The following is a 24,169-nucleotide window of genomic DNA, read 5'->3' as shown; positions in this document are numbered from 1 at the left end:
CAAAGATACAGACGTAGTGCAAAGAAGGGCCATCTGTACCCCAATGTTCATAGCACCAACGGCTATAGTAGCCAAACTGTGCAAAGAACCAACATGCTCTTCAATGGACAAATGGATAAAGAAGATATGGTCCATATATACAATGGAGTATTATGCCTCCATCAGAAAGGATGAATACCCAACTTTTGTAGCAACATGGACAAGACTGGAAGAGATTATGCTGAGTGAAATAAGTCAAGCAGACAGAGTCAAGTATCATATGGTTTTGCTTATTTGTGGAGCATAATGAATAACACTAAGGACACAGGGAGGTGGGAGAGGAGAAGTGAGATGGGGGAAATCGGAGTGGGATATAAACCATAAGAGACTGTGGACTCTGAGAAACAAACTGAGGGTTTTGGAGGAGAGAGGGGGTGGGAGGTTGGATAAGCCTGGTGGTGGGTAATGTGGAGGGCACGTATTGCATGGGGCACTGGGTGTGGTACGTAAACAATGAATCTTAGAACACTAAAAAAAAAAGTTTAATTTAAAAAAAGAAAAAGAAAAGTAATGTAAATCTCCTTTGGGCATGGTCCTTAACAGCCCCAACAATTTAGTTTCTATGTCCTTTCCTCCTCCAGAGACTGATACAAAATAACCATCACAGCCACAGAAGCAACATCAAAAAGAAGGCTAAGTCATAAGATGGAAGGAACCTAATTTCCTGACCCATGACTTGAAAAAAAGCTGTCCGCCAATCAAGAACACCTGTTTTGGACTCAGTTGTGAATGAAAAATAAACACTGTTATTAAGCCAACTCATAATTTGGGAATTGTTATGTGATGGGAAACAATTTTATATGAATCTCTAAAGTCTTCTCTCCATGTTTTACAAGTGAGACAATGACTTGCCCATCATTTTGAACTATCAAGGTTCTTTGTATAATGAACAGTGTGTCTACTTTAGAGGCAAAGGGAGGCTATGCTTACTGTCCATTACAAAAGATTCAGATGCCCTAAACTTAATATTCTATGACAACAGAATAGTTCTTCTATGACAATGCAATAGATCACATGAGCAGATGTCATGTGGCCCTCTTTGTTGCCCTATGGAAACTGGGTCTTGGAGACATGGTATAAAAATACTGATACTATGGCTACTGTGTACTGTGTAACAGACTGTCCTTCATCTCTGACCCAGAATTCTCCTGTCTCCTAACTAGTCATAAGTAGAGTAATGATGGACCTCTTACAGAGTTCCTAATGGTTTGGCGATAAGAACATGATGCTGTTAGAGATACGGCTTTCTGGAAGAGGAAGGATAAGGGCCAATTAATGAAATCTAAGGAAAGTGGGAATGCTAACAAGCATATTAAGTACACTGTATGGTCACTCAGGCAGTAAATAAATGGTCCTCTTATTTTATTGCTTCAGTAGGAAGGAGAAGGATTTGAGGAAATGGTTCCAGGCTGAGAAGATAGCAATCCAAATGATGTCTTTATGGTTGTTAACCCTTCTCCAGGTAGGAGACCTCCCTGACAACCTGCAGCTGGCATCAGTTCCATCTAGTTGTAACAGTAAGATTTATTATCAATATAGATTCATCCTTGGTGGACAAAAGGTTCAAACCCCTTTCATGTAACAGAGACACTGACCTCTACTGAATGTCAGAGGAAGAAAAACTAGCAAGCACCCACAACCAGCAGACATGACGCAAGTCATAAGAACTCTCAATTAAGAATAAGCTATTATTATGCTCATAATTTTCCATCACAAAAGCTTCCCAATCTAACTGTTGCCTGAAAGACTTAGTACAAAGTAGTTCATTACCTACTACTGGTTGACCTAAAACTTATTAGTGCCTATTTGATTCCCATATTTGAGTAATATACTTCATGATGAAGTAAATGGTTAAACAAAATAAGAAACTGAATAAAAATATTCCATAATTTAAACACAAGTAACCCTATATTTACCCAGAAAACCTTAGATATGAACAACCAGGCTCTCATTATTTTCTAAAGCCATGCTGTCCAAAATGGTATCAACTTGCCACATACTGCTATTTAAATTTAACTTAATTAAAATTAAATGAAATTAAATATTCACTATCTCAATTTGACACATTTCAAGCAACTTACAGGCAGATGTGGCTAAGGGCCACTGTATTAAACAACACAATTACAGAACATTTCTATCAATGCAGAAAGTTTTATTGGGCAGTTTGGTCTAAAACTTCATATTAAATCAATAAAATTTACATTTGAATATATCTCACTTTTCCTCTAATGTAATTCTCAAACAATAATCATAAACAAAGGAACCAAAGACCAAGTAACTTATAATCAAGGTAACAAAATTGTTACAGAGAAAAAACAAAAAAAGTGTTGGTAAAGATGTAGAGAAACTGGAACCCTCGTTGGTAGTAATGTAAAATGGTATAGTCATTGTGGAAAAAAGGCTGTTCCTCAAAAAATTAAACACAGAATCACTATGTCTGATTTAGTAATTCCAAAGCTAGATATACCTCCAAAAAATGAAAACCGGGGTTTAGAGATATTTATACACCCATCTTCACAGCAGCAGTCACAATAGCTAAAATGTGGAAGCATTTAATGTCCATCAAGAAATAAATATGCAAAACACAGTACATACATACAACAGAATATTATTCAAACTTGAAAAAAAAAAGGAAACTCTAACAAGACACAACATGGATAAACCTTAAAGACAGTATGCTAAGGGAAACAGGCCCATCACAAAAAGCCAGATACTGTATACTTCCACTTAAATGAATCTAGAGTAGCAAACTCCTAGAGACAGAAAGTAGCCAGCAGTTGCCAGGGGCTGGGGAAGAAAGGGGAGGTGGGAAGTTATTATTTAATGGCTACAGAGTTCCATTTTACAAGATGAAGAGTTCTGCAGATGAATAATGGTCATGGGCACACAATAATGTACAGTGAACTATGTACTTAAAAAATGGTTAAGATAGTACATTTTAAGTTACATGTATCTTGCCATAATAAAAAAAATTAGAGGGCATGTGGGTGTCTCAGTCGTTAAGCATCTGCCTTCAGCTCAGGTCACGATCTTAGCATCCTGGGATTGAGCTCCATTATCAGGCTCCTTGCTCAATGGCGAGCCTGCTTCTCCCTCTCCAGCTCCCCCATGCTTGTGTTCGTTCCCTCCCTCCTTATCTCTGTCATAAATAAATAAAATCTTCAAGAAAAGTTAGGAGGTAGAACTAATACAGAGAGAAATTTACGGCCCATGTCATCAGCACTATCATAGGAGAAGTGAAATAAACTTGAACAGAGAAGGGTAAGTGGCTGGAGAGCTACCCCAAAACCCCATAATACATTCTGTCTATGCACTACGTACTTTTTTTTAATTCTCCCCCACCTAAATGAAGTGCTATAATTAAACACTTGAGATTGGTTTGTTTCTGATATTGTCGGGTTTTTTTTTTAAAGATTTTATTTATTTATTTATTTATTTATTTATTTATTTATTTGAGAGAGAGAGAGAAGGCAAATAACAGACTGAGAGAACAAGTAGGGAGAGGGACAGAGGGAGAAGCAGACTCCCTGCTGAGCAGGCGTGGGACTCCATTCCAGGATCCTGGGGATCACGGACCTGAGCCCTAGGCAGACACTTAACCAACTGAGCCACCCAGGTACCCTGATATGCCCATTTTTAAAGTAAAAAAACAAGCAAAAATCACTTGCTTTTAAAATACAGCTATTAAAGGGGTACCTAAGTGCCTCAGTCAGTCAAGTGTCCAACTCTTGGTTTCAGTTCAGGTCATGATCTCAGGGTCCTGGGATCAAGCCCCACATTGGGATCACAGCCCAGCAGGGAATCTGCTCCCCCCAATTCTCTTCCTCTGTCCCTCCCCCTAATCATGCATGCTCTCTCTATAAAATAAATAAAATCTTTAAAAAAATAAAAAATAAGATACAGCTACTATGACACAAAAGATCTGGTCAAATAAAAGCCTTGTAAAACTACTTTGTACTGCTTCCATCACAAATTATCACTTGCACTTAAACACCCCCTTTAAAATTTTAAGTGAACCAAGGACAGATATCATTAATCAGTGATAAAACTACCTAATACAATATAATAAGGTAGTTGCATAAATTTACCATATAAAAATCAGTAATTTTTATATACATAGACAATAAAGTTAGGTATACTAAAAGAAACTCCTTTTAAAATAAGAAAAAAATTAGGGAAGCCTGGGTGGCTCAATCTGTTGAGTGTCCGACTCTTGATTTTGGCTTGGATTGTGATCTCCTGAGATCAAGTCCTGAGACCAAGCCCCACATCTGGCTTCTCACTCAGTGTAGGGGTCTGCTTGAGATTCTTTTCCTTTCCCTCTGTCCCTCTCCCAGCTTGTGTGTGCACGCCTGTGTGCCTGCTCTTTGTCTCTCAATTAAATAAATCTTCTAAAAAAAATAAGAAATCAAAATAGTAAGAAAGCGAGTATGGTGGCAGTACCATAGCTTCTCAGGCTCTTTGAATCCCCACATAAAAAGAAACAACTTAAACAAGAAAACCAAAACCCATGGAATTTTATTTATAATAAAACCACATATTCAAAATATTGCCATGAACTCCAAAATACAAGCAGGTTGGGACGATGTACTACAAGACTGCACAGTAACAGTATTTGTGAGGAGAAAAGAAAGCAACAAATAAACCCCCAAATCACCAACAGTCTCCACTGGAAAGCACTAGGAGCCGATCAGAGAAGAGCATCTGAAACAAGAAAGGGTTTTGCACCTGCCAACAATGGATAAATTTAAGAGGCCTATGGGAAAGAAGGACTGATAGAACAGAACATACAAATTAACCTACCAGGCAGGGGTCCGTTATAAACAGAGACCCACTCCAAACAGAACTGGTTACTAAATACCATCCCCACTAAAGGATATGATATGATGATCTTTTTTTTTTTTTCTTAAGATTTTATTTATTTGTCAGAGAGAGATAGAGTACAAAAACAGGCAGAGTGGAAGGCAGAGGCAGAGAGAGAAGCAGGCTCCCTGATGAGCAAGGAGCCTGATGCAGGACTCGATCCCAGGACCCTAGGATTATGACCTGAGCAGAAGGCAGATGTTTAACCAACTGAACCACTCAGGCGTCCCTGATCCTTATTTTTTTTTTTTAAAAAAAAGGATATGATTCTCTGTGAATATACCACTTTTTCCTCCCCTCACAATATACTACTTATGTGGTGACTCTATCAAATATGTTTAACATAGATCTGAATAGGAGGTTTAAATAAATAATAGAGAGACATTCTATAAAACAACTGGCCTGGACTCTTCAAAAATATCAATGTCATGAAAAGTAGAAAATCCTGGAGGCTGTTTTTTGGTGGTTGTTTTTTTTTAACTTTTTTTTTTCAAAGATTTTATTCATTTCTTAGACAGAGATCACAAGTAGGCAGAGAGGCAGGCAGAGAGATGGGGGGAAGCAGGCTCTCCACCAAGCAGAGAGCCTGATGCGGGGCTCGATCCCAGGACCCCGAGATCATGACCCAAGCCAAAGGCAGAGGAGGCCCTAACCCACTGAGCCACCCAGGCGCCCCATCTGGAGGCTGTTTTAGATGACTGGAGATTAATTATTCATATATGAGTAGTAAAATGGACAAAATTAATTAATATTATTACTAATCATATACTTAGTTATCTAAATGCAGCATTTGATATTTGCTGAATCCCGGGTCAATTTATTAAAGGACATGATTGGGACAAAAGGATATGGACTGTATATTAGAGAGTATTTATATTTCCTAAGTAATTATGTTATAGTTCCTAAGTAAAATATTTATATTAATGTTATATTAATGCAATGTTACATATTTTATATTCTATTAATATATTATTTATCAACATATTAAATATATTCAATATATTAATTCTAACTAATAATATTAATAACTAATTGTTAATATAGTACACTCTTTCATGTTGTATTAATAATATAGTCCATAAGTAAGATAGTTACATTATAGCAATATAGAAGAATGTCCTTAGGCGATGTCCCTATTTAGAGATGAAGTCTCACAAAGTAAGCAATTAATTCTCAAATGGATAAATGATACATTTTTAAATGTCTCTGTATTTTATATAGATGTATAAAGATGAAGATAAATCAAATGTAATAAAATGTCAACAACTGCCGAATCTAAGTCAAACCTACATACTTGTCCATTGTACTACTCATAAAATTTTCCTGTAATATTAAAATCTTTTATTTTTTTTAAAGATTTATTTTTATGTGAGAGAGAGAACACACACATGTGTGCACTTGAGCACACTTCTTGGCTCAAACCAACGGAGTCACTCAGGTGCCCCTTAAAATCTTTTATAATAGAAAGGTAAAAATAAAATAGTATATAAACTATTTAAAAAACAAACTCTACAAAATATTTAGAAAATACAGTTAAAGGGATGCCTGGGTGGCTCAGTGGGTTAAGGCCTCTGCCTTCGGCTCAGGTCACGATCCCAGAGTCCTGGGATCGAGCCCTGCACTAGGCTCTCTGTCAAATAAATAAAATCTTTTTAAAAGGAAAGAAAGAAAGATAGAAAATACAGTTTAAAAAGAAAGAAAAGCAAACACGGTATAGCCATAATTGGTAACACCTTGCTGAATTTTCTTCCAGCCTTTTATAAATAAGATTCTTAAACACAATTAATTTTTCTAATTAAAAAAAAACTTAAAGTACCCCTGGGGATAAAAATATATGTTTATAAAAAATAAAAAAAATTAAAAAAAAAAAAACTTAAAGTGCACACTTTTGTATACTATATCTTTCATTTATATTAAAAACTGCTTCACCCATCATTTGTCTTTTAAGCCATGAATCTGAATGTAATAATATTAATATTTTACATATTATTAAGTTTTCTATCTGGACAACCAGATTTTCAATTAGCACTTTAAGAAGTGCAAAGGCACTTTACATGTTATTAACTCACTTTAATTTTTACAATGAAATTAAATTAAATACTAATTAAATACTATGAAATTAAATTAAATACTAATATCACCTGGATGCAATGAGAAAACTGAGGCACAACATATCCCATTCCAGATATGTCATAACTTCTCATCTATTACTGGACATTTTATCATGTCTAAATATTAGGTACTATAAGTGGCTAAATAGTGATAAATAACTACATATATATAAATCTTAAAATATATTCTAATACTATTAGGGAAAAGAATATGAACTTTAAGCTCTTTGACATGCCATACGTAATAGATTCTAAGTAACTTATTTAAACTTCTAAAATGGACATGTATATTATAATGATCCTATGTCATAGTTTACTCGGCATCCTCTTTGTTCTTTTTTTTTTTTTTTAAGATTTTTTTAATTTATTTGTCAGAGAGAGCACACAAGCAGGGAGAGCAGTAGGCAGAGGGAAAAGCAGTCTCCCCGCTGAGCAAGGAGCCTGATGCGGGACTCTATCCCGGGATCATGACCTGAGCCAAAGGCAGTTGCTTAACTGATTGAGCCACCCAGGCATCCCTCCCTTCTTTGTTCTTAGTGGTCTATATATATCAGCCCCAAATCAAATCAGATGAAATACAATAAACAACTTTTCAGAAACTTCTACCTGTCTTATTTTCCACTCTCACTGCCTGTAGCTATACTTCTGAAATACATGAAAGTCAAATGAAGAGAGCACAAAAGTTTAAAAATACAAATGGGTTTTCTCACTGTTATGCTCCCAAATATGTAACTTTGGACAAACTGTTTAATGTCAATGTGATTCTCTAGATTTTTAATTTGTTCTCCTAGAAAATGAGTATGGCATCTTGAATTTAGTAGCTGCCCTCATAAACACAAAAAATTCAAACTGAATTTGGCAAAATACAACTAACATTCATGTCCTTATTTCTTCATTTATGAAAAAGGAAACTGAACTAGTTTAATACAGATAATATATTAACAAATATTTATGTTAGTATTATAAAACAATTTGTTATAGTCATTTAGTCTCCATAATGCTATGGTTTTAGATAGCTGGAATAGAACTAAACACCTAAGTGCATTTAAACATTTGAGTCTTTATATTTTGTGCAATCTTAACCTTACAAAAAATGATAACTTGTCTATAGACGAAAAAACTTAGCCATCAGCCAATTCAATTACTCATTAAATCCCATTTCATGGATATGCCATTTAATTGATGCACACCATATTAATGTTTGTCTTCAACATCTGAATTCAAGACTAATTTCAGGAATGCCTGGGTGGCTTAACTGTCTTTGGCTCAAGTCATGACCCAGGGTCCTGGGATTGAGTCCCACATAGGGCTCCTTGCTCATCGGGGAGCCTGCATCTCCCTCTGCCTGCCACTCCCCCGCTTATATGCTCTCTCTCCTCTCTCTCCAACAAATAAAAAAATAAAAATAAAGAAAAAAGGAAAAGAAAAAACAGACAATGTAGTGTTAAAAAAAAAAGAAAGAAATTTTTCAAAAAAGTTATTCACACCAACTTGTAACTCACTTTGCATCCTCTTTGACAAGGTATCTATCTCTTCTAAATTACAAGCTTTTCAAAAATCTCTTCTCCCAAACATTCACCCGTATAATTTTTTTTATTATTTTAAGTAGGCTCCGTGCCCAATGTTGGGCTCGAACTCATGACTCCAAGACCAAGAGTTACATGCTCTACTGACTGAGCCAGACAGGCACCCCCAAACATTCACCAGTCTAAATAAGAACATCCTGGAACAATGTATAAGATTCATAAGAAAAAAGAAAAATAGATTCATTAAGAGATTCTTTACATTAGTATTCTTTTTAAAACATGCAAAAACTTCACCATATGTATAATACAAAAGTTAAATTTTGAATTATATATCTGATTTATCTAACTTTTAAAGAAATGCAGTTATTAAACCTCCAAGTAAGTCAAAAAGGTATCTGAAAATAGACTTTGGAATCAGGCATACTTGGTCTTGAATCCGGGCTCTGTCCTGTACTAATAGATATCTCTTGTTTTTATCAGCCCATTATTTTTCTTTAGGTTAATTCTTCCCTACTCCATGTAATCTTGGGAAGACCTTCAACCATAGTATCCCAACAGCCCTGACCACAAGAGTGGATGTGTTAACAAAAAAAGGCTAATTCTAAGTGGACATATCTCACAATCACCAAACATCCTCAATTCGAACAGTTTTCACTTCAATTCTCTCTTCTTCAATATGCCTATAATAACATCTTGTGCCAAAAATCAGGAAGGGTCTAATATCATACTTGAAATCTAACAAGTTAGCCTGTCAGTTTAATGGATGCTTGAAGATGACACAAGACTCCTGGGTTGTACACAAAGGGCTTTATCACTCACAGCAATAGCAGTAGCCAGAATGCCAGGTTTCTGGCTCCCCAATTCCATGGGCTTCCCTAAACCCTAATTCTGACAGAATGACTTGAAAGAGCCAAATGATGCTTACACACATAGTGGGTTGCGTTACAGGAGAGGAACTATGGGCTTAGGGAACCTAATTATGAACACTAAGCAGGCCTGCTATCAATTATCCCCAGAAAAAGATACAATCTCTGTATTTTCCATGGCTGTAAGCAAATCTGCCCTCTGCTCTTTAAGATGTTGTGTCCATTTCCCAAAACTGTTCATTACATAAACAACTTTGAAAAGACAATCTGAACAAAGCCTCTATTCACAAGATGTGTATAAATGTGACAGACCCATAAGATTTGTCTTGCCACAGCTGATGTCAGAACAGTCCAGTAAAATACTGAACTACTATGATCTACACTTTATCCACACTTTATCCTTGCGACTGATTCACACACTTACTTCTTGGACATCACTCAGTCAGTCTTCCAAGCCCCTGCTCCAACATTTTGTCCAAATCTATGTGACCCTGTTCCCCAGTTTCACTGACACCCATTATCGAACCTTGGATCTCATAACCCACTACTTTAAACACATGTGAAAAGAACGAACTTGTTTCCTTTTCCTTAACTTTATGTCCATTCTACCTCGCAATATCTCCCGTATGATTCTATCCATACCTATCTTCTCTGCTTCATTATCCAGATGAACAAGTTATTCACCTAAATGCCTCTCTCTTTCTTCCTCCTGCAATAGGAGAGGACACAGCACTCTTCTTATTGTCCACTACTACATCTTAGTATCATATATCCCTCCAGTTATTGCCCTATTTCTCCCCTCTTCCTGACATTCAAGATTTCTTAAAAGGATTAAATATTCTCTCATGATTTACATTTCCTCATACCAACTTTATTCATTTACTGACATCAATTGGTTTCTCCTCTGACCATTACACTGAGACTCCTTCTCAACAACTTCTTTAGAACTGAATCCAAAGAACATATATTATGCCTTATATTAGTTGATCTTTCATATGCAATCTAATTGCTGAGCACTAACTTTCTTGAAATACTCACTTCTGGATTCCAAAATCACTTCTCCAGGTATGGTCTCTTCTAACTTTCCTCCTTTATCTATGGGCTACTTCTGATTTCCTCTGCAGAATCTTCCCTTCCCCATTACTGATGAAGAAAGTGAGAAAGGGAGAGAAGCTCTAATTTACAGAGTGCCAATTAATGGCTTTAAAATGAATTATGGGAAATCACCTTTTGTCAAACACTATTTCAGATAGAATCATCAATGGATGCTGTTTGAAAATTTAATGGAAAACAGGGTATCTACTCAATTCTAAGGGTGTAGTAGCCAGCCTCCAAGAGTTACCCATTAAGTAGCCTAGGAAGTATCCAACGAAACTGAACAGGTTGCTCTATGTAACCAACAGAATACTGCAAAAATGAGTGTCTTAAAAGTGGTTAAAATGGCAAATGATATTCTGTATGTTTTACCACCAAAAAAAATGTTTTTAGGAGCACCTGGGTGGCTCAGAGGGTTAAGCCTCTGCTTTCAGCTCGGGTCATGGTCTCAGGGTCCTGGGATCAAGCCCCGCATCAGGTTCTCTGCTTGGAGGGGAGTCTGCTTCCCCCTCTCTCTCTGCCTGCCTCTCTGCCTACTTGTGATCTCTCTCTCTCTCTCTCTGTCAAATAGTAAAAATCTTTTTTTAAAAATGTTTTTAAAAATAGGCATTCAACAAGGAGAAAAAAATTATGTGCAACTTCGGGGCTAAATCACAAAAAAGCTGCAGTTTCCACCCTGCTACCTTAGATCACTCACCCTGGGGAAAGCTAGGTACCATGTCCTAAGGAGGCTTAGGTAGCCCCATGAACATCCATGTAGCCAGAAAATGAGGTTCTTGCTCCGCCAGCAAAAACATGCTAGCCACATGACAAAGCATCCTAGAAGCATATCCTCCAGCTTCAATCAAGCCTTCAAATGACTGTATTCCTGCCACAATTTTGACTATAATCTAATGATAGAAGCTGAGCTAGAAACACCTTAAGTCCAAATTCCAGACTCACAGAAACTGAGACAATAAATGTTTATTATAATTAAGCCACTAAATTTTAGGGAAATCTGCAGCACTGATTCTGACTTTGTTATAAGGAAAAGGACACTACCATAACAAAAAAACCTAAACTGTGAAAGTTGCATGGAATGAAGCAATGGACAAAAACTAGAAGGACTTTCAGAAGATCATGAGTGGAAAAACCTGATGAAGAGATGTTACTAGAAAACTTATGGCCTTCCAAGGAGGCTGCTATCCAGAGCATAAAAGCAAGTGAGAGAAATTTAATTGAAAATTAGAGGAAAAGGGAGTCCCTGTTAAATAGAAGCTGGAAGTTAAGCAACATTGTTGCCTATGGTAACACAGAAAACAGAAAGTATATTTAATGAATTGGATGATTTAACTAAGGTAAATTTTTAGGTAGTATGTTGAAAGTGTAATCTTAATTTTTTACTTTAAAAAAATACAGGAGTATACGGGGCGCCTGGGTGGCTCAGTGGGTTAAGCCGCTGCCTTCGGCTCAGGTCATGATCTCAGGGTCCTGGGATCGAGTCCCGCATCGGGCTCTTTGCTCAGCGGGGAGCCTGCTTCCCTCTCTCTCTCTGCCTGCCTCTCCATCTACTTGTGATTTCTCTCTGTCAAATAAATAAATAAATCTTTAAAAAAAAAAAAAAAAATACAGGAGTATAAATGAAATTAGGAAAGGCTACTCGCTGGTTCTGAAAATTAATACACTCTATAAAAAGCAAATAGTATAAAAGCAAGGGATGGTTTCCAGACAAAGACAAAACCTAGGCCACTCAGAAAACCATTCCAAAAAGTGAAAACAAGGGTGGGATGTAAAATCCATGGTTAAGATGAAGGCAGGGGTGTCTGGGTGGCTCAGTCAGTTGAGCATCTGACTCTTGACTTTGGCTCAGGTCATGATCTCAGGGTCCTAGGGTCCTAGGATCCAGCTCCACCTTGGGTTCCACACTCAGGGAGAGTCAGCTTGAGATCCCTTCCCTCTGCTCCTGCCCCCACCCACACATGTGCATATGCTCTGTCAAGTAAATAAATAACTTTAAAAAAAAAAAAAAAAAAAGTCAGGCCAATGCCTCCAAGAACCTAAAACAAGGCTTCAGAGACGTCAAGGTCATGAAAGACAAAGAATAAGGAAATATTCCACAATGAATAGACTGAAAACTGAAGAGACATGAAAACTAAATGCAGTGATCCTGGACTGAATTCTGGACCAGAGAAAAGTTTCCCTCTTCAGTACAGAGGATATTAGTGGGTGAAATTTGAATAGGGCCTGCAGATTACCTAACAGCCTTGTGAAAAATGTTAATTTACTAATTTTGATCACTGTACTGTAATCAAGTAGGAAATTCCATTTTTTACTAAAACTACACATTAAAATAGTGCACTCAGGCTAAAGGGGTATTCGGTTTCTAATTTCTGTAATAATTCAGAAAAAGATTATATAGAGAGTAAGAAAGCGGGACAACAAAGAGGGGAGGGGAAAAGGACAAGCTTAAAATGTCAACATTTTGAAAATTTGGTGAGTGGTATAGAGAAATAATGTGTAGTATTTTTCTACTTCTCTCAAGTCTAAAATTATTGCAAAGTTAAAAAATTTTACTCTCTCTGGCTGGCTGCCCAACATCTCAGAATGAAGAATCAAACTGGCATCACTTATAAAATTCCCCAGGAACTGGCTCCCTCTTAACGAAGTAGTCTCCTGTCACTCTTTAGCCCCACCAAACACACACCCCAGGCATTCTAAACTGAGAGCCCTGCGCTATCTTAATTCTTTGCACATGTAGTGAAGCTTAAAGCTTAACTTGAGTGGAAGATTTCCAAAAGGAGAAAGCACACAAAAAAGGGAAGGAGATGACAGGTAACTCTCAAAGCTGAAAAGTTTTAAAACGATACATAAAGAAGTAATGACAACTCTGAAATGAGAGTTTTATTCCTCTGAGGGCCACAAAGAATAGCCCGGTTCTTTTTTTTTTTTTTTAAGATTTTATTTTCTTATTTGACAGAGAGAGGACAAGCAGGGGGAGCAGCAGACAGAGAGAGGAAGTGGGCTCCTCACTAAGCAGGGAGCCTGATGCGGGACTCCATCCCAGGACCCTGGGATCATGACCTGAGTTGAAGGCAGATGCTTAGCTTAGCCAACTGGGCCACCCAGTCACCCCAGCCCAGTTCTCTCCAAAGAGATGAGTAATCTTAAAGGAAAGGAAGCCCAGTCAATCCTTGAGGTTCAGAAAACACTAAGTGAAAAATCTACCTCCCACAAACACCCACCCAACACAGGCTAACAGTTTTTACGTTGACAACACCTTTTTTATCTATTGCCAGTTAATAATAACAGAAGAAAATCAAAAGTAAGTAAGAGGGATGATGAACACATCAAGAGATAAATCCCTCTAGCTATAGTAGGGGACAGTTTTCTGGCAAACCTACTTGGAAATGAATGCATTTCCACATAATACTGTCACTAATGGCGACTTTGCTGTAAACTATTAGAAATATAGTGCTATACTTTTAATACATCATGGATTAGTTAACATTACTGAGTGGGGAGAAGATGTGTCTGAGAATCAACTGAACTGGTACAAGATTATCTCAATATAATAAATAACCACTGATTTCTAAATAAAGACCTACAAATTAGCCTCCAGAAAAAAATCCTTTCTAAAGCTGGGAATATCCCAACACAACCACATACACATGTCTGATACATCTCTGCATTTCCTAACCCTGGTCTACATCTCACTCTGTGGCAATGCTTCTGTAATACAAAACTATTAGGCTTAAAAGAAAATTCTATTTTACAAGGCACATTAATCATCTTAGAAGATGTTCTTTAAAAAAGATTTTTATTTATTTATTTGACAGAGAAAGAGAGATCACAAGTAGGCAGAGAGGCAGGCAGAGAGAAAGGAAAGAAAGCAGGCTCCCTGTTGAGCAGAGAGATGGATGCCAGGCTCATTCCCAGGGCCCTGAGATCATGACCTGAGCTGAAGGCAGAGGCTTAACCCACTGAGCCACTCAGGCACCCTAGAAGATATTCTTCTTAAACAATACCTGATGATACAAACTACTTAATGAATGAATTAAACCCCTCCTCTACATAGCTTCAACTCATTTCAAACATGTACTTTTTTTGGAAACTGTCCTTTATTCAAAGTCGTATCTCACTATTGAATCTTCCACTCTCGGGGAACCTGGGTGGCTCAGTGGGTTTAGCATCTGCCTTTGGTTCAGGTCATGATCTCAGGGTCCTGGGATTGAGCCTGGAATCAGCATTGGGCTCTCTGCTCAGCAGGGAGCCTGCTTCCCCCTCTTTCTCTGCCTGCCTCTCTGCCTATTTGTGATCTCTCTCTATCAAATAAATAAAATAAATAAATACATCTTTTAAAAAGAAAAAAAAAACTTCCACTCTCCTTGTTGGGATTTCACAGGTAGTATCTAACCAGTATTAATATATCTTGGGTCACAGAGAAATTCTCTGAAAAGCAAAAACTATGTATTTTTAAATTTTCTCATAGTTACATAAAAAGTTAACTTATAATCATTGATTTCATTTTAAAATAAGTGATTTGGATAGCACAATATTTAGTATAAAATATTCTTTTCTTTTCTTTTAAAAAGATTTTATTTATTTATTTGAGAGAGAGAGAGAGAGAATGAGAGAGAAAGCACAAAAAGGGGGAGGGTCACAGGGAGAAGCAGATTCTCCACAGAGCAGGGAGCCCAACATGGGACTCGAGGACTCCAAGATCATGACCTGAGCCGAAGGCAGTCGCTTAGCCAACTGAGCCACCCAGGTATATGAAATATTCTTTATCACCACTTACATATAACACAAGATTACTTTAAAATGTTTTAAAATATGTGCCAGTATGAAGGAGATAAAAAATTTCAGAGGGAGAGTGACTTCAACATATTTTATGAACAATACCACCAAAATTTAGCTCACAATATATAGTATTTTAAAATACTAAAACATAAATGGATTATGAGTGTTATCGTCGATGTAACATTTTATAATATAATAAGCATATCTGAGACAAACCTACCAGATATTAAAATCTTAAAAGAAGTAGAGGGATGGGGAGTAAGACAGTCTATCAAACCCAATCTTTTCAGATATATTATCACTTACTTAACATCATACCATAATAAAAAAGTTCCTTCCCAAACATTCCCAAGGCAATCAAACAAGTCTAACAACAATAAATTTATACTAATGTTTACCTCACAGCCTTTATAAATGACCAGAAAAACTTACAAAATAAAATGTATGAAAGGATTTTAAATTTGACAACAAAATCAATTATACTAAACTTATATATGCCAAAGGTAAAATGCAAGTAGTATTTATATACTAATGAAAATACCAGCTGCTAAAATTTATAGCTAAACAAGTTTGACTAAACACAATGCTTTTATCTAGGACTCAACAATGGCAAGTAAGACTAAAATGAAAAATCTCATTCCTCAAGAAAATAAATAAATAAATAAATCTAATAGTACTGTATTTATTAAACACCATACTACATTTAATAATTGTAGTATACTTTAATATATTTATATATTAACACATATTTAGTAACTATTAAAAATATCATGATGGGATATATTAAGATAAATACAATCGTACCATGAACACTTCTTTAAACAAGATAATGTTCTTGAAATGACCGAACAGAATTATCATCAATAAGACTTTCTCCTCACAATGTATAATGAGTCCTACCTGTATCCCTCGTTTGTGGATTCAAAGGGTTACATAAAATCTCACGGTGCTTCTTAGTAAAACTGCTAATTAAACCCAATCTGCCATTTCCCCTTCAGCAATCCAAACAACAATAGACAGCAAGATAGAACCCTATAATCGTCACTATCACAAAACCACCTCATTAAAGAAGATGAACATGTATACTTGCTGCCTACAACTTACAAAACATACATATAAACCTAACAAATGCTCTAAAGGTGATGATAAAGTTATAATTATTATTTTGCTCACAAATGGAAATTTAATTTCAAAATTAAAAATTTAAGCTTCTAAAACGTTTACCTTGAAAAAAGGCATAGAAATTCAAACCAAATCTATTCCCAAATCCCAAGTATTTATAAACATGAAAATGTTCCAAACTATTTTATACCAACTGTTTAAGGGTAATGTTATTTTCTAATTAAAGAGGTGTTTTTTTATGCTCACTTTGTTAAAAACAATTCATTGTAGTATCCTTTTCCTATGCTGACAATTATGTCTTATGAATGATATTATAATACTCATTATTAGTTCACTAAAAATTACTCATATCCTTAAAATAAATAAAAATGTAAGCAGAAAACAGGTAAGTCAGAAGAAGACAGATTAGTATCAGGCAAGCTTTTAGTGCTTTATTAAAAGAAAAAATATTCTCAAACAAATGGTATGACATTTGGCCATTAAAAAAACCAAAAAAACAAACCATTATTATTACCAACACTGCAGGGGAAAACAGTCAAGAATATACAGAATTTCAAAACTGTTCCATTATAAAGTGAAAAAGCAGATGAGATTTTTACTTACATGTGAAATATCAGTTAATAATATATAGACACAAATTATTATTGCTGAAGTCACCTGAAGATTTCATAAGATGACCACAGCAACACATGCAAGAAATCTCTCTCAAGCTTTCAATTTCTATTCCAAATTTTCAGTGGAAATAGGTTCTGCCATACAAACATATTGGCATTATTTTAACCCTATTTTTTTACTTTATACTCTCAAATTAGTAAAAAAATTTTCAGTATTTCAACATCTCCATCCATCTATCAATAACTTAATTTTATCTAAAAAAGGAAAAAAAATCTATTAAGTAGATGTGCTACATATATAGCAACAACAAATCCACTTACTTTTTTCTCTTTCTCATGATGTTTATCCTGAGAGTGAGAGGAAGAATCACTTAAACTTTGATCATATGACCTATTAGATCCCCGTTTGCTCTTTTTCTAAAAAAGAAAATATATATACATACATGTATATGTATATAAAAAATTTTAAATAATCTTTTTGTTAGGCTTAACCTATTCAAGTGTGTAGTATTTAAAAATGTCTACTGAAGTTAAAAAAAAATTCTCACTATTTTGAACTATATAATCCAATTTAGAAATCATCCATATGTATTATCTATTACATTCATTATAAAAGAAAATCTAAACCTAAATTTAACATGAATGCCATATTTTTGTACATTTATTAAAATGTCTGAAAACAGACTATAATTTCAAATAAGCAATAGCCATGTCACTTTATCACAAAACCATCTCTTAAAGAAAACTATAAATTTCAATGTCTTCTTTAAAAAAGAAAAGGAGTTTCAACCAAAACAGAGAATGCCATACTGAGGAAGGACGCCAAGACTAAAGAAAAGAAAATTATTTGAAGAGTTATTTTTTTGCCATACTAGGAAAAGCAAGCAGCCTTTTAATCTCATATTTTCAGTATTAAGGCACAGTTTGCTAAAAACTTGTCTCTGCAGTTCATTAAGAAAAAAATTAAAGGAAACATCAGCATTAGACCCATGCACTTTTCAAAGCATTACTGAAAGTATTGCACATTCTATTTAAAATACTTATATAATTCCATAATAAAGTATGTCAGTGAGAGTTATTTGAAGTGTTTAAAACTTAGTGGTATCATAACCAGTTTAAATTAAATAGAAATGACTATGAAAGGTATTCAAAGTCCATGCAAATGTAGAGGTTATACAATCTTACTAAATTATTAAAGACTCTTCCTCTCTAGCAAATGGGTACCAACATGTCAATAACTAGCAGTGAGAAATTCCTATCTGCACAAACTCAAAATCCATCTTCATTATTTCTAGATTTTTTCTATATCATCTTCCATTTAGAAAATTAACATTCTGATATGCTTTTCACATCTAGGAAGCAAAATTTTCAATTTTACTTTCTCAAGATTTCTGTTAGAACACTTCAATATTCTTTGCCAGCCCTTAAAATAAATCAAAGTCTTCAATATCAAACAATATATTTAGAAAATCTTAAGTATTTTAATATGTATGAACCAAAATAGTCATGAGCTGATTTCATGAGAAAGGGGCTCCTAATGATACTGTTTCTTTAAAAGAAAAGAAGAAAAAATAGCCCCACTCACAAAGGAAAGGTAATAAGGGGGAAAAAAACCAAAACACTAAAGAAAAACAAAGAACACTTAAACTTTCAGTGTACACATCTAATTGTTATCATTAAAAACTAAAAACATAGACACTTAGGACATTAAATATTGATCCTTCAAAGGAACATGGACACAACATATGTAACAGCTAATCAAATTTTACCAACTCAATCATTCATGCAATTATGTAACAGTAAAGACTGGCAAAATCTGAAATATTCCCAAAGTTGTATTTAAATACATTTTTCTCAAGATAGTCAACTAAGAAGTTACAAAACAGCTTTTAGTTTTACTCTCTCCTAGTAAATAAAAATGAAAGGAAAGAATAACTAGCAAAAAATGAGAAACGAGTGATAGAAAAAGCACAAAATATATAATCCAGTATCAAAAAAATGAAATTAAATGAAACAGTGTTAGACTACAGAGTCCTTTACATGTGCTGCTTCTAATAAATGTATCCTAACATTTACTATTAACAAAAATTATTTTACAATATTCACCTTTATAAACGCACCTAAACAAAGCAAAATCTTTAAAAATTACTCAATCTTTTAATTTCCAGCAAAGAACATGCCAACCCCATGCAAAAATCAAGAGAAAGGGAATAGCTATTACACTTTTTTTATAAAACAAAGTCAAATCAATTGTAAAACTATGTGTTATCATTTTAAATTCAAGATAAATTCTTACCAGCTTACTAAAATGGTATTTACAGTAGCCACAGTATTGGACATTATCTGCACCATTCCCTTCTTCTTCACAAAGTAGTCCTGCAAACTGAGCACTGAAAATAAAAACCAAAAAAATACATAAAATACAAACAATACACATACTGAACTTCAAACTACAGTATATATAAAATTAAAATCCCCTCCAAGCATGTAAGATTTGTAATTAAACCTTACACATCTCCTAAGAGAAAAGGAGAAAATGAACTTGTGTACTTGTGACCAAGTACATTCCACCTCAACCTTTGATTGATATTTTCTACAATTACTTTGTAGTTTATAATAAACTTTTTATCCATCCATCTCTAACAAGGATCAAGACTTATACAAGTTTTATGTCACCAAACAGACATTAAATTGCTTTAAGACACCCCCCAACCCCCTAATTAACACTTCATTTTGCTTTTTCCTTCTGTATCATAGGTACAACAGTAAGGCCAGGCCTCTAAAGGGCTGAAATGACTTGTGATGGGATAAGCCCACAGATGTAGATTACATTCTGTTATAAGGAAAATGCTTCCAGTCACAGAACCATACAGCAGACAACAAAAACATGTGTTTTCTAGTCAAAGACAATGGAAGACAGTGAATCAAAACCTAAAGTTGTGATAGTCATTAAAAAAAAAAAAAAAAAGGCACAAAGCACTAAAGTTTATGACCATCTTCTTGTCAATTTGTCATCAGTATTAACTGCCAATGTTATTTAACATTTCAAAATTACAACAGTATTAGTATATATCTCTACCCAAAAAAGAACTTTCAAGATCTTTAAAAATTAAGTTCATTATTAACATAATTTATGAAACCAAAACTCTTTTCTGCTCCCCAAAAGTAATCTAAAATGGACTTCTTAAATGCATATACTAAAAGCTCAGCAAATAAAGCAAGTGCCTATACTGGCTGCTAGATATAGACTATTTCTTAAAAGTAACAAGTACAGGGACGCCTGGGTGGCTCAGTTGGTTAAGCAGCTGCCTTCACTCAGGTCATGATCCCAGCGTCCTGGGATCGAGTCCCACATCGGGCTCCTTGCTCCGCAGGGAGCCTGCTTCTCCCTCTGACTCTGCCTTCCACTCTGTCTGCCTGTGCTCGCTTTGGCTCGCACTCTCTCTCTGACAAATAAATAAATAAAATCTTTAAAAAAAAAAAAAAAAAAGTAACAAGTACATGGATTATTCCCAGACTCTAATTTTGAACTGTTGCCTATTACGCTGAATATTTTATTTTAGGATTACCTTTGCTCTTGAAATTTTATGCCAAGAAAAGTATCTAAGTAACTTTTTAGGAAGTAGCCACTAATATACTGTGAATATGATGGTGACTGCCTTTTCCCCTCTTAAACACAAAATGAAAAAACACAGTCATTCACTAAATATTTAATATTAATATTTCAGGCATTACAGTAAGTTTACCTATATCAGCTCATTTAGTCCTAACAATAGGTAACCAACACCAATACTTTAAAATAAAATGAAACTAAATAAAACATGAGAACCAGAGTCTGCCTATTCAAAATTAACTCTGGTAAATTCAATTACTAGAATCATCTTTATTATATCTAAACATAGAAACTATCTCAATAGAATTTACTGTAAATATCTGGATACCTAAACCTTTAAATTACAAGGTATTCTCTTGTACAAAGTACAAGAATTTCAGTTCTGCACAATGACAGAAACATACTTACCATGTCACATGGAAAGCCTGTCGACATCCGTGTTTATTACAGGTCATGCAAGCACCAGTGGCTGCTTTGCTTTCTCTTCCTTGTTCATCACAAATGTAACAAGTCTTAGTATAGAGAAAATAAACAAAATCAAGCAAATACCTTAAAGTGCTTTATAGATATGAACTTTACAATCATCTTCAGAAATCAAGATTGGGTTTACTATCTAATCTGCTTTACTTCAAAATATGAATTCATTTTTCTGACAGTAATCTAAGTTTTACACATATGAAAACATAAACAAGGAAATGGAGAGAGACCCAGTAGGGTCTCACAAAGGCTCAGTCTTCCTCAGGCTCAAACACCCTACATGAAAGGAAGAATCTTCAAAGGCACTGAGGACACAGCCTACAACACCTTGGTCTTAAAACTTCCTCACCAATATTCACATGATTTCTGTAACGAGAGTGTGAAAAGAGGTTTGTCTTTCGTTTCTGCTGGAAGAAAGCATACCTAAGAGAGGTTAACAGAGGGAGTTGGGACCTAAGAGATGAAGGATGGTCCTAAGCAACCCAACAAAATTTAGGCCATTTCAACTGTTCACAAGAATCCCACATGTGCTGTCATTCAGCCTGCCAACCTGACATACTGAACCTTAGAGAAAGACTTTTTTTTTTTTTTTTTTTTTTTGAGAAAGACACTTGAGCTAAGGAGGTCAAAGATGTCTCTGTAGGAATTGGCCAATGAACACTCCCAGAAACATTGACTGACATCTGGTCCTTTTCCTAGGTGAAAATAGATGATAAAATTATCAGCTGACTAGAAGTTGAGTATACAAAAATAAAGGTCTACATAAAATCAGGTGATATACTTCTAAAATGAAACCAACTTCTTTCTGCACACTAATGAGGTATAATCCAGCCAATTTCAATAGGACCACATGTATTTTTAAACCTAGAGAGGTTCCCCCCACTATGCACTGTGGTGCCAAATACCACTCAACAATATTTACAAGAACACAGTTCTCAAAAAAAAGCCTTGTATCAAGTCAGGTAAATTAATTAGAACTCCTTTGTTGAAAAACAAGGACTCAGAGTGAACTAAATTACAAAAATTATTTTATATCTCTAACAAGCAAAATCCCAAGTTACAACAAAACCAACCCAGATACACTGAATAAGAGCATCCCTACCCATTCAAATTACACAAAGAAAAGTACCAAACAATTATAATGGAAGAATGTAACATACATTTTTTAAACCACATATGATCAAGAATATTAAAAAAAGAAAAGGCAGAGGAGACTGAAACAATAACATTTTATATAACAAAATTTAGGGAAAATATGCAAGGGTCTTTAAAGGATCTCTCAGTAACTTCCAAAGCAGTGAAAAGACACCACCATTTGACCATTCAATAAAACTAAAAATTTTGATGATATTAAAAAGAAAGGGGAAGTAGGACTTCTAGACTTCTGGAATGGCAGAGTGAAGAGCTCCCTCATGGATCCTCTCCCCAGTGAATTAACCACTTCATGGATTGAAAAAAAAAAAAATCTCTAAAAATTATCCTAAAAACATGCATCAAACAGTAGAAATTTTATTCAATGAATCTACTAAATCTCAGTAAGAACAGTGAGAGTCTGTGGAACTTGAGTTATAATCTGCTCCTATCACACCTCACCACACATACAGCTTCGTGTGATGGAAATTACCCTCTGAATGGATGTGGTTTAAAAAGGCTCCCTCTCCCCGAGCTCTTAGCCTAACGCTATACTTTTACCCTTGGAGAACCAATCTCTAGTGACTCTCAACCTACTTAGTGCTATTAGCTCTCACTCGTAGAATTCCATCCTAACAAATGGCCAAGAATCCTGAGGCCACAGCATCCCTACCTCAGCTTGCTAATAGAATGGAAGTCCCAATGGTAGAAGAAATGATCTGAGAAACCCAAGGGCTAAAATAGTATACCCTTCCCTCCTCCCAGCACCCTCCTGAAGTACATGTGTCTCTTCAGGAGAAGCAGAGTGTTTCTCTATCCCCAGTTCCAGAGGTTCTCAGAAAGACCTCAACAGCTCTGCCTGAGGTGACAAACTTTATTTGGAACAGAATTAGGTGTTGACAAGCAACTAAGACAGGACTAGTAGCTCCAAGATACTAGAAGAAACATACACGTATGAATGTTTCCAGCAGAAACAAGCAAAACCAACCTGACGATTAACAGAGACAATGAGAAGAAGACAACAAATAAGGGCTCTCCCAGGTTCACATTCATCCTTGGGGATTCCAGAAGGCTATGTACACATACAAATAGGTTGCACCTAACTGGGAAAAATCCAAGTGGGACTTGGGGCGGACTTAAAAGCATTCCCAAAGCCACACACAAATCCACAGCCAATAAGGTTCAAAGGGCTACCAGTCTGAAAATAAAATCATACTCATACATGATGGTCTGAAAGACTGTGTGCATCAGGAACAAGTGGAGAAAGAAACTCAGATCTACTTAGAAAATAATCTCTAAATCACACATATTAAATGGCAAAGGGTGAGAATCTATCTAGCTAATGGGGCTTAAGCATAATCTTTGACTAATAAAGTGGTTTATGCTGACCTACGGACAGCCCTGAAAATCAGGTCTGTTTTGTTTTTAAGGTACGTATTTGAGCAACACCACCTCAAACTATACATTCTTGGGAAAACAGACATGAGCAAATTAGCCCAGCCAAATCATTAAATGAGTAAGTGACCAAAGAACAAGACCCACAAGGAAAAGGAATGACCCTTCTCCAGAGTGGCTATATTATCTAAAAAGTTGTTTCAAGAAAAAATTGTAAGACATGCAAAGAAACAGGGCAGTATGACCTATACACAAGAAAAAAAAAAGAGAGACATTAGAAATTGCCTTTGAAGAGGGGTCCAGATGTTGGACTTGAAAGACAAAGACTTCAATGAAATGTAAATTTTAGAGTTCAAAATTCCCTAGAGGGGCTCAATAGTAGATTTGAATTGCCAGTAGAAAAAAAATTAAGAAACTTAAAAATAGATCAATAAACTGGCTCGGTTGGGAGAGCATATGACTCTTGATCTTAGGATCATGAATTTGAGCCCCACACTGGGTACAGAGATTACTTAAAAAATAAATAAACTTTAGGGGC

At 35.4% G+C, this 24,169-nt stretch overlaps 1 protein-coding gene across 28 annotated transcripts in view; it reads right to left on the bottom strand.

Moving 5' to 3' along the window:
• MLLT10 (MLLT10 histone lysine methyltransferase DOT1L cofactor) overlaps window positions 1–24,169 on the bottom strand; it is a 236,449-nt gene that overhangs the window by 102,385 nt on the left and 109,895 nt on the right. For 19 of the 28 annotated variants that reach the window (XM_082742092.1, XM_082742114.1, XM_082742116.1 and 16 more), the window contains 3 exons: window positions 21,037–21,140; window positions 19,312–19,405; window positions 17,337–17,432 (listed from right to left, as the gene is read on the bottom strand). In XM_082742092.1, the coding sequence (XP_082598218.1) occupies window positions 17,337–17,432; window positions 19,312–19,405; window positions 21,037–21,140 (294 nt within the window). The remainder of the gene's footprint in view (window positions 1–17,336; window positions 17,433–19,311; window positions 19,406–21,036; window positions 21,141–24,169) is intronic. The other 9 variants (XM_082742117.1, XM_082742093.1, XM_082742107.1 and 6 more) reach the window with 1 other exon arrangement.

This window comes from Mustela nivalis (genome assembly GCF_964662115.1).
Source record: "Mustela nivalis genome assembly, chromosome: 7".
Classification (NCBI taxonomy): Eukaryota; Metazoa; Chordata; class Mammalia; order Carnivora; family Mustelidae; genus Mustela; species Mustela nivalis.
Note: the sequence above shows the minus strand (reverse complement) of the source record. Positions and strands in the feature narration are given on the sequence as shown.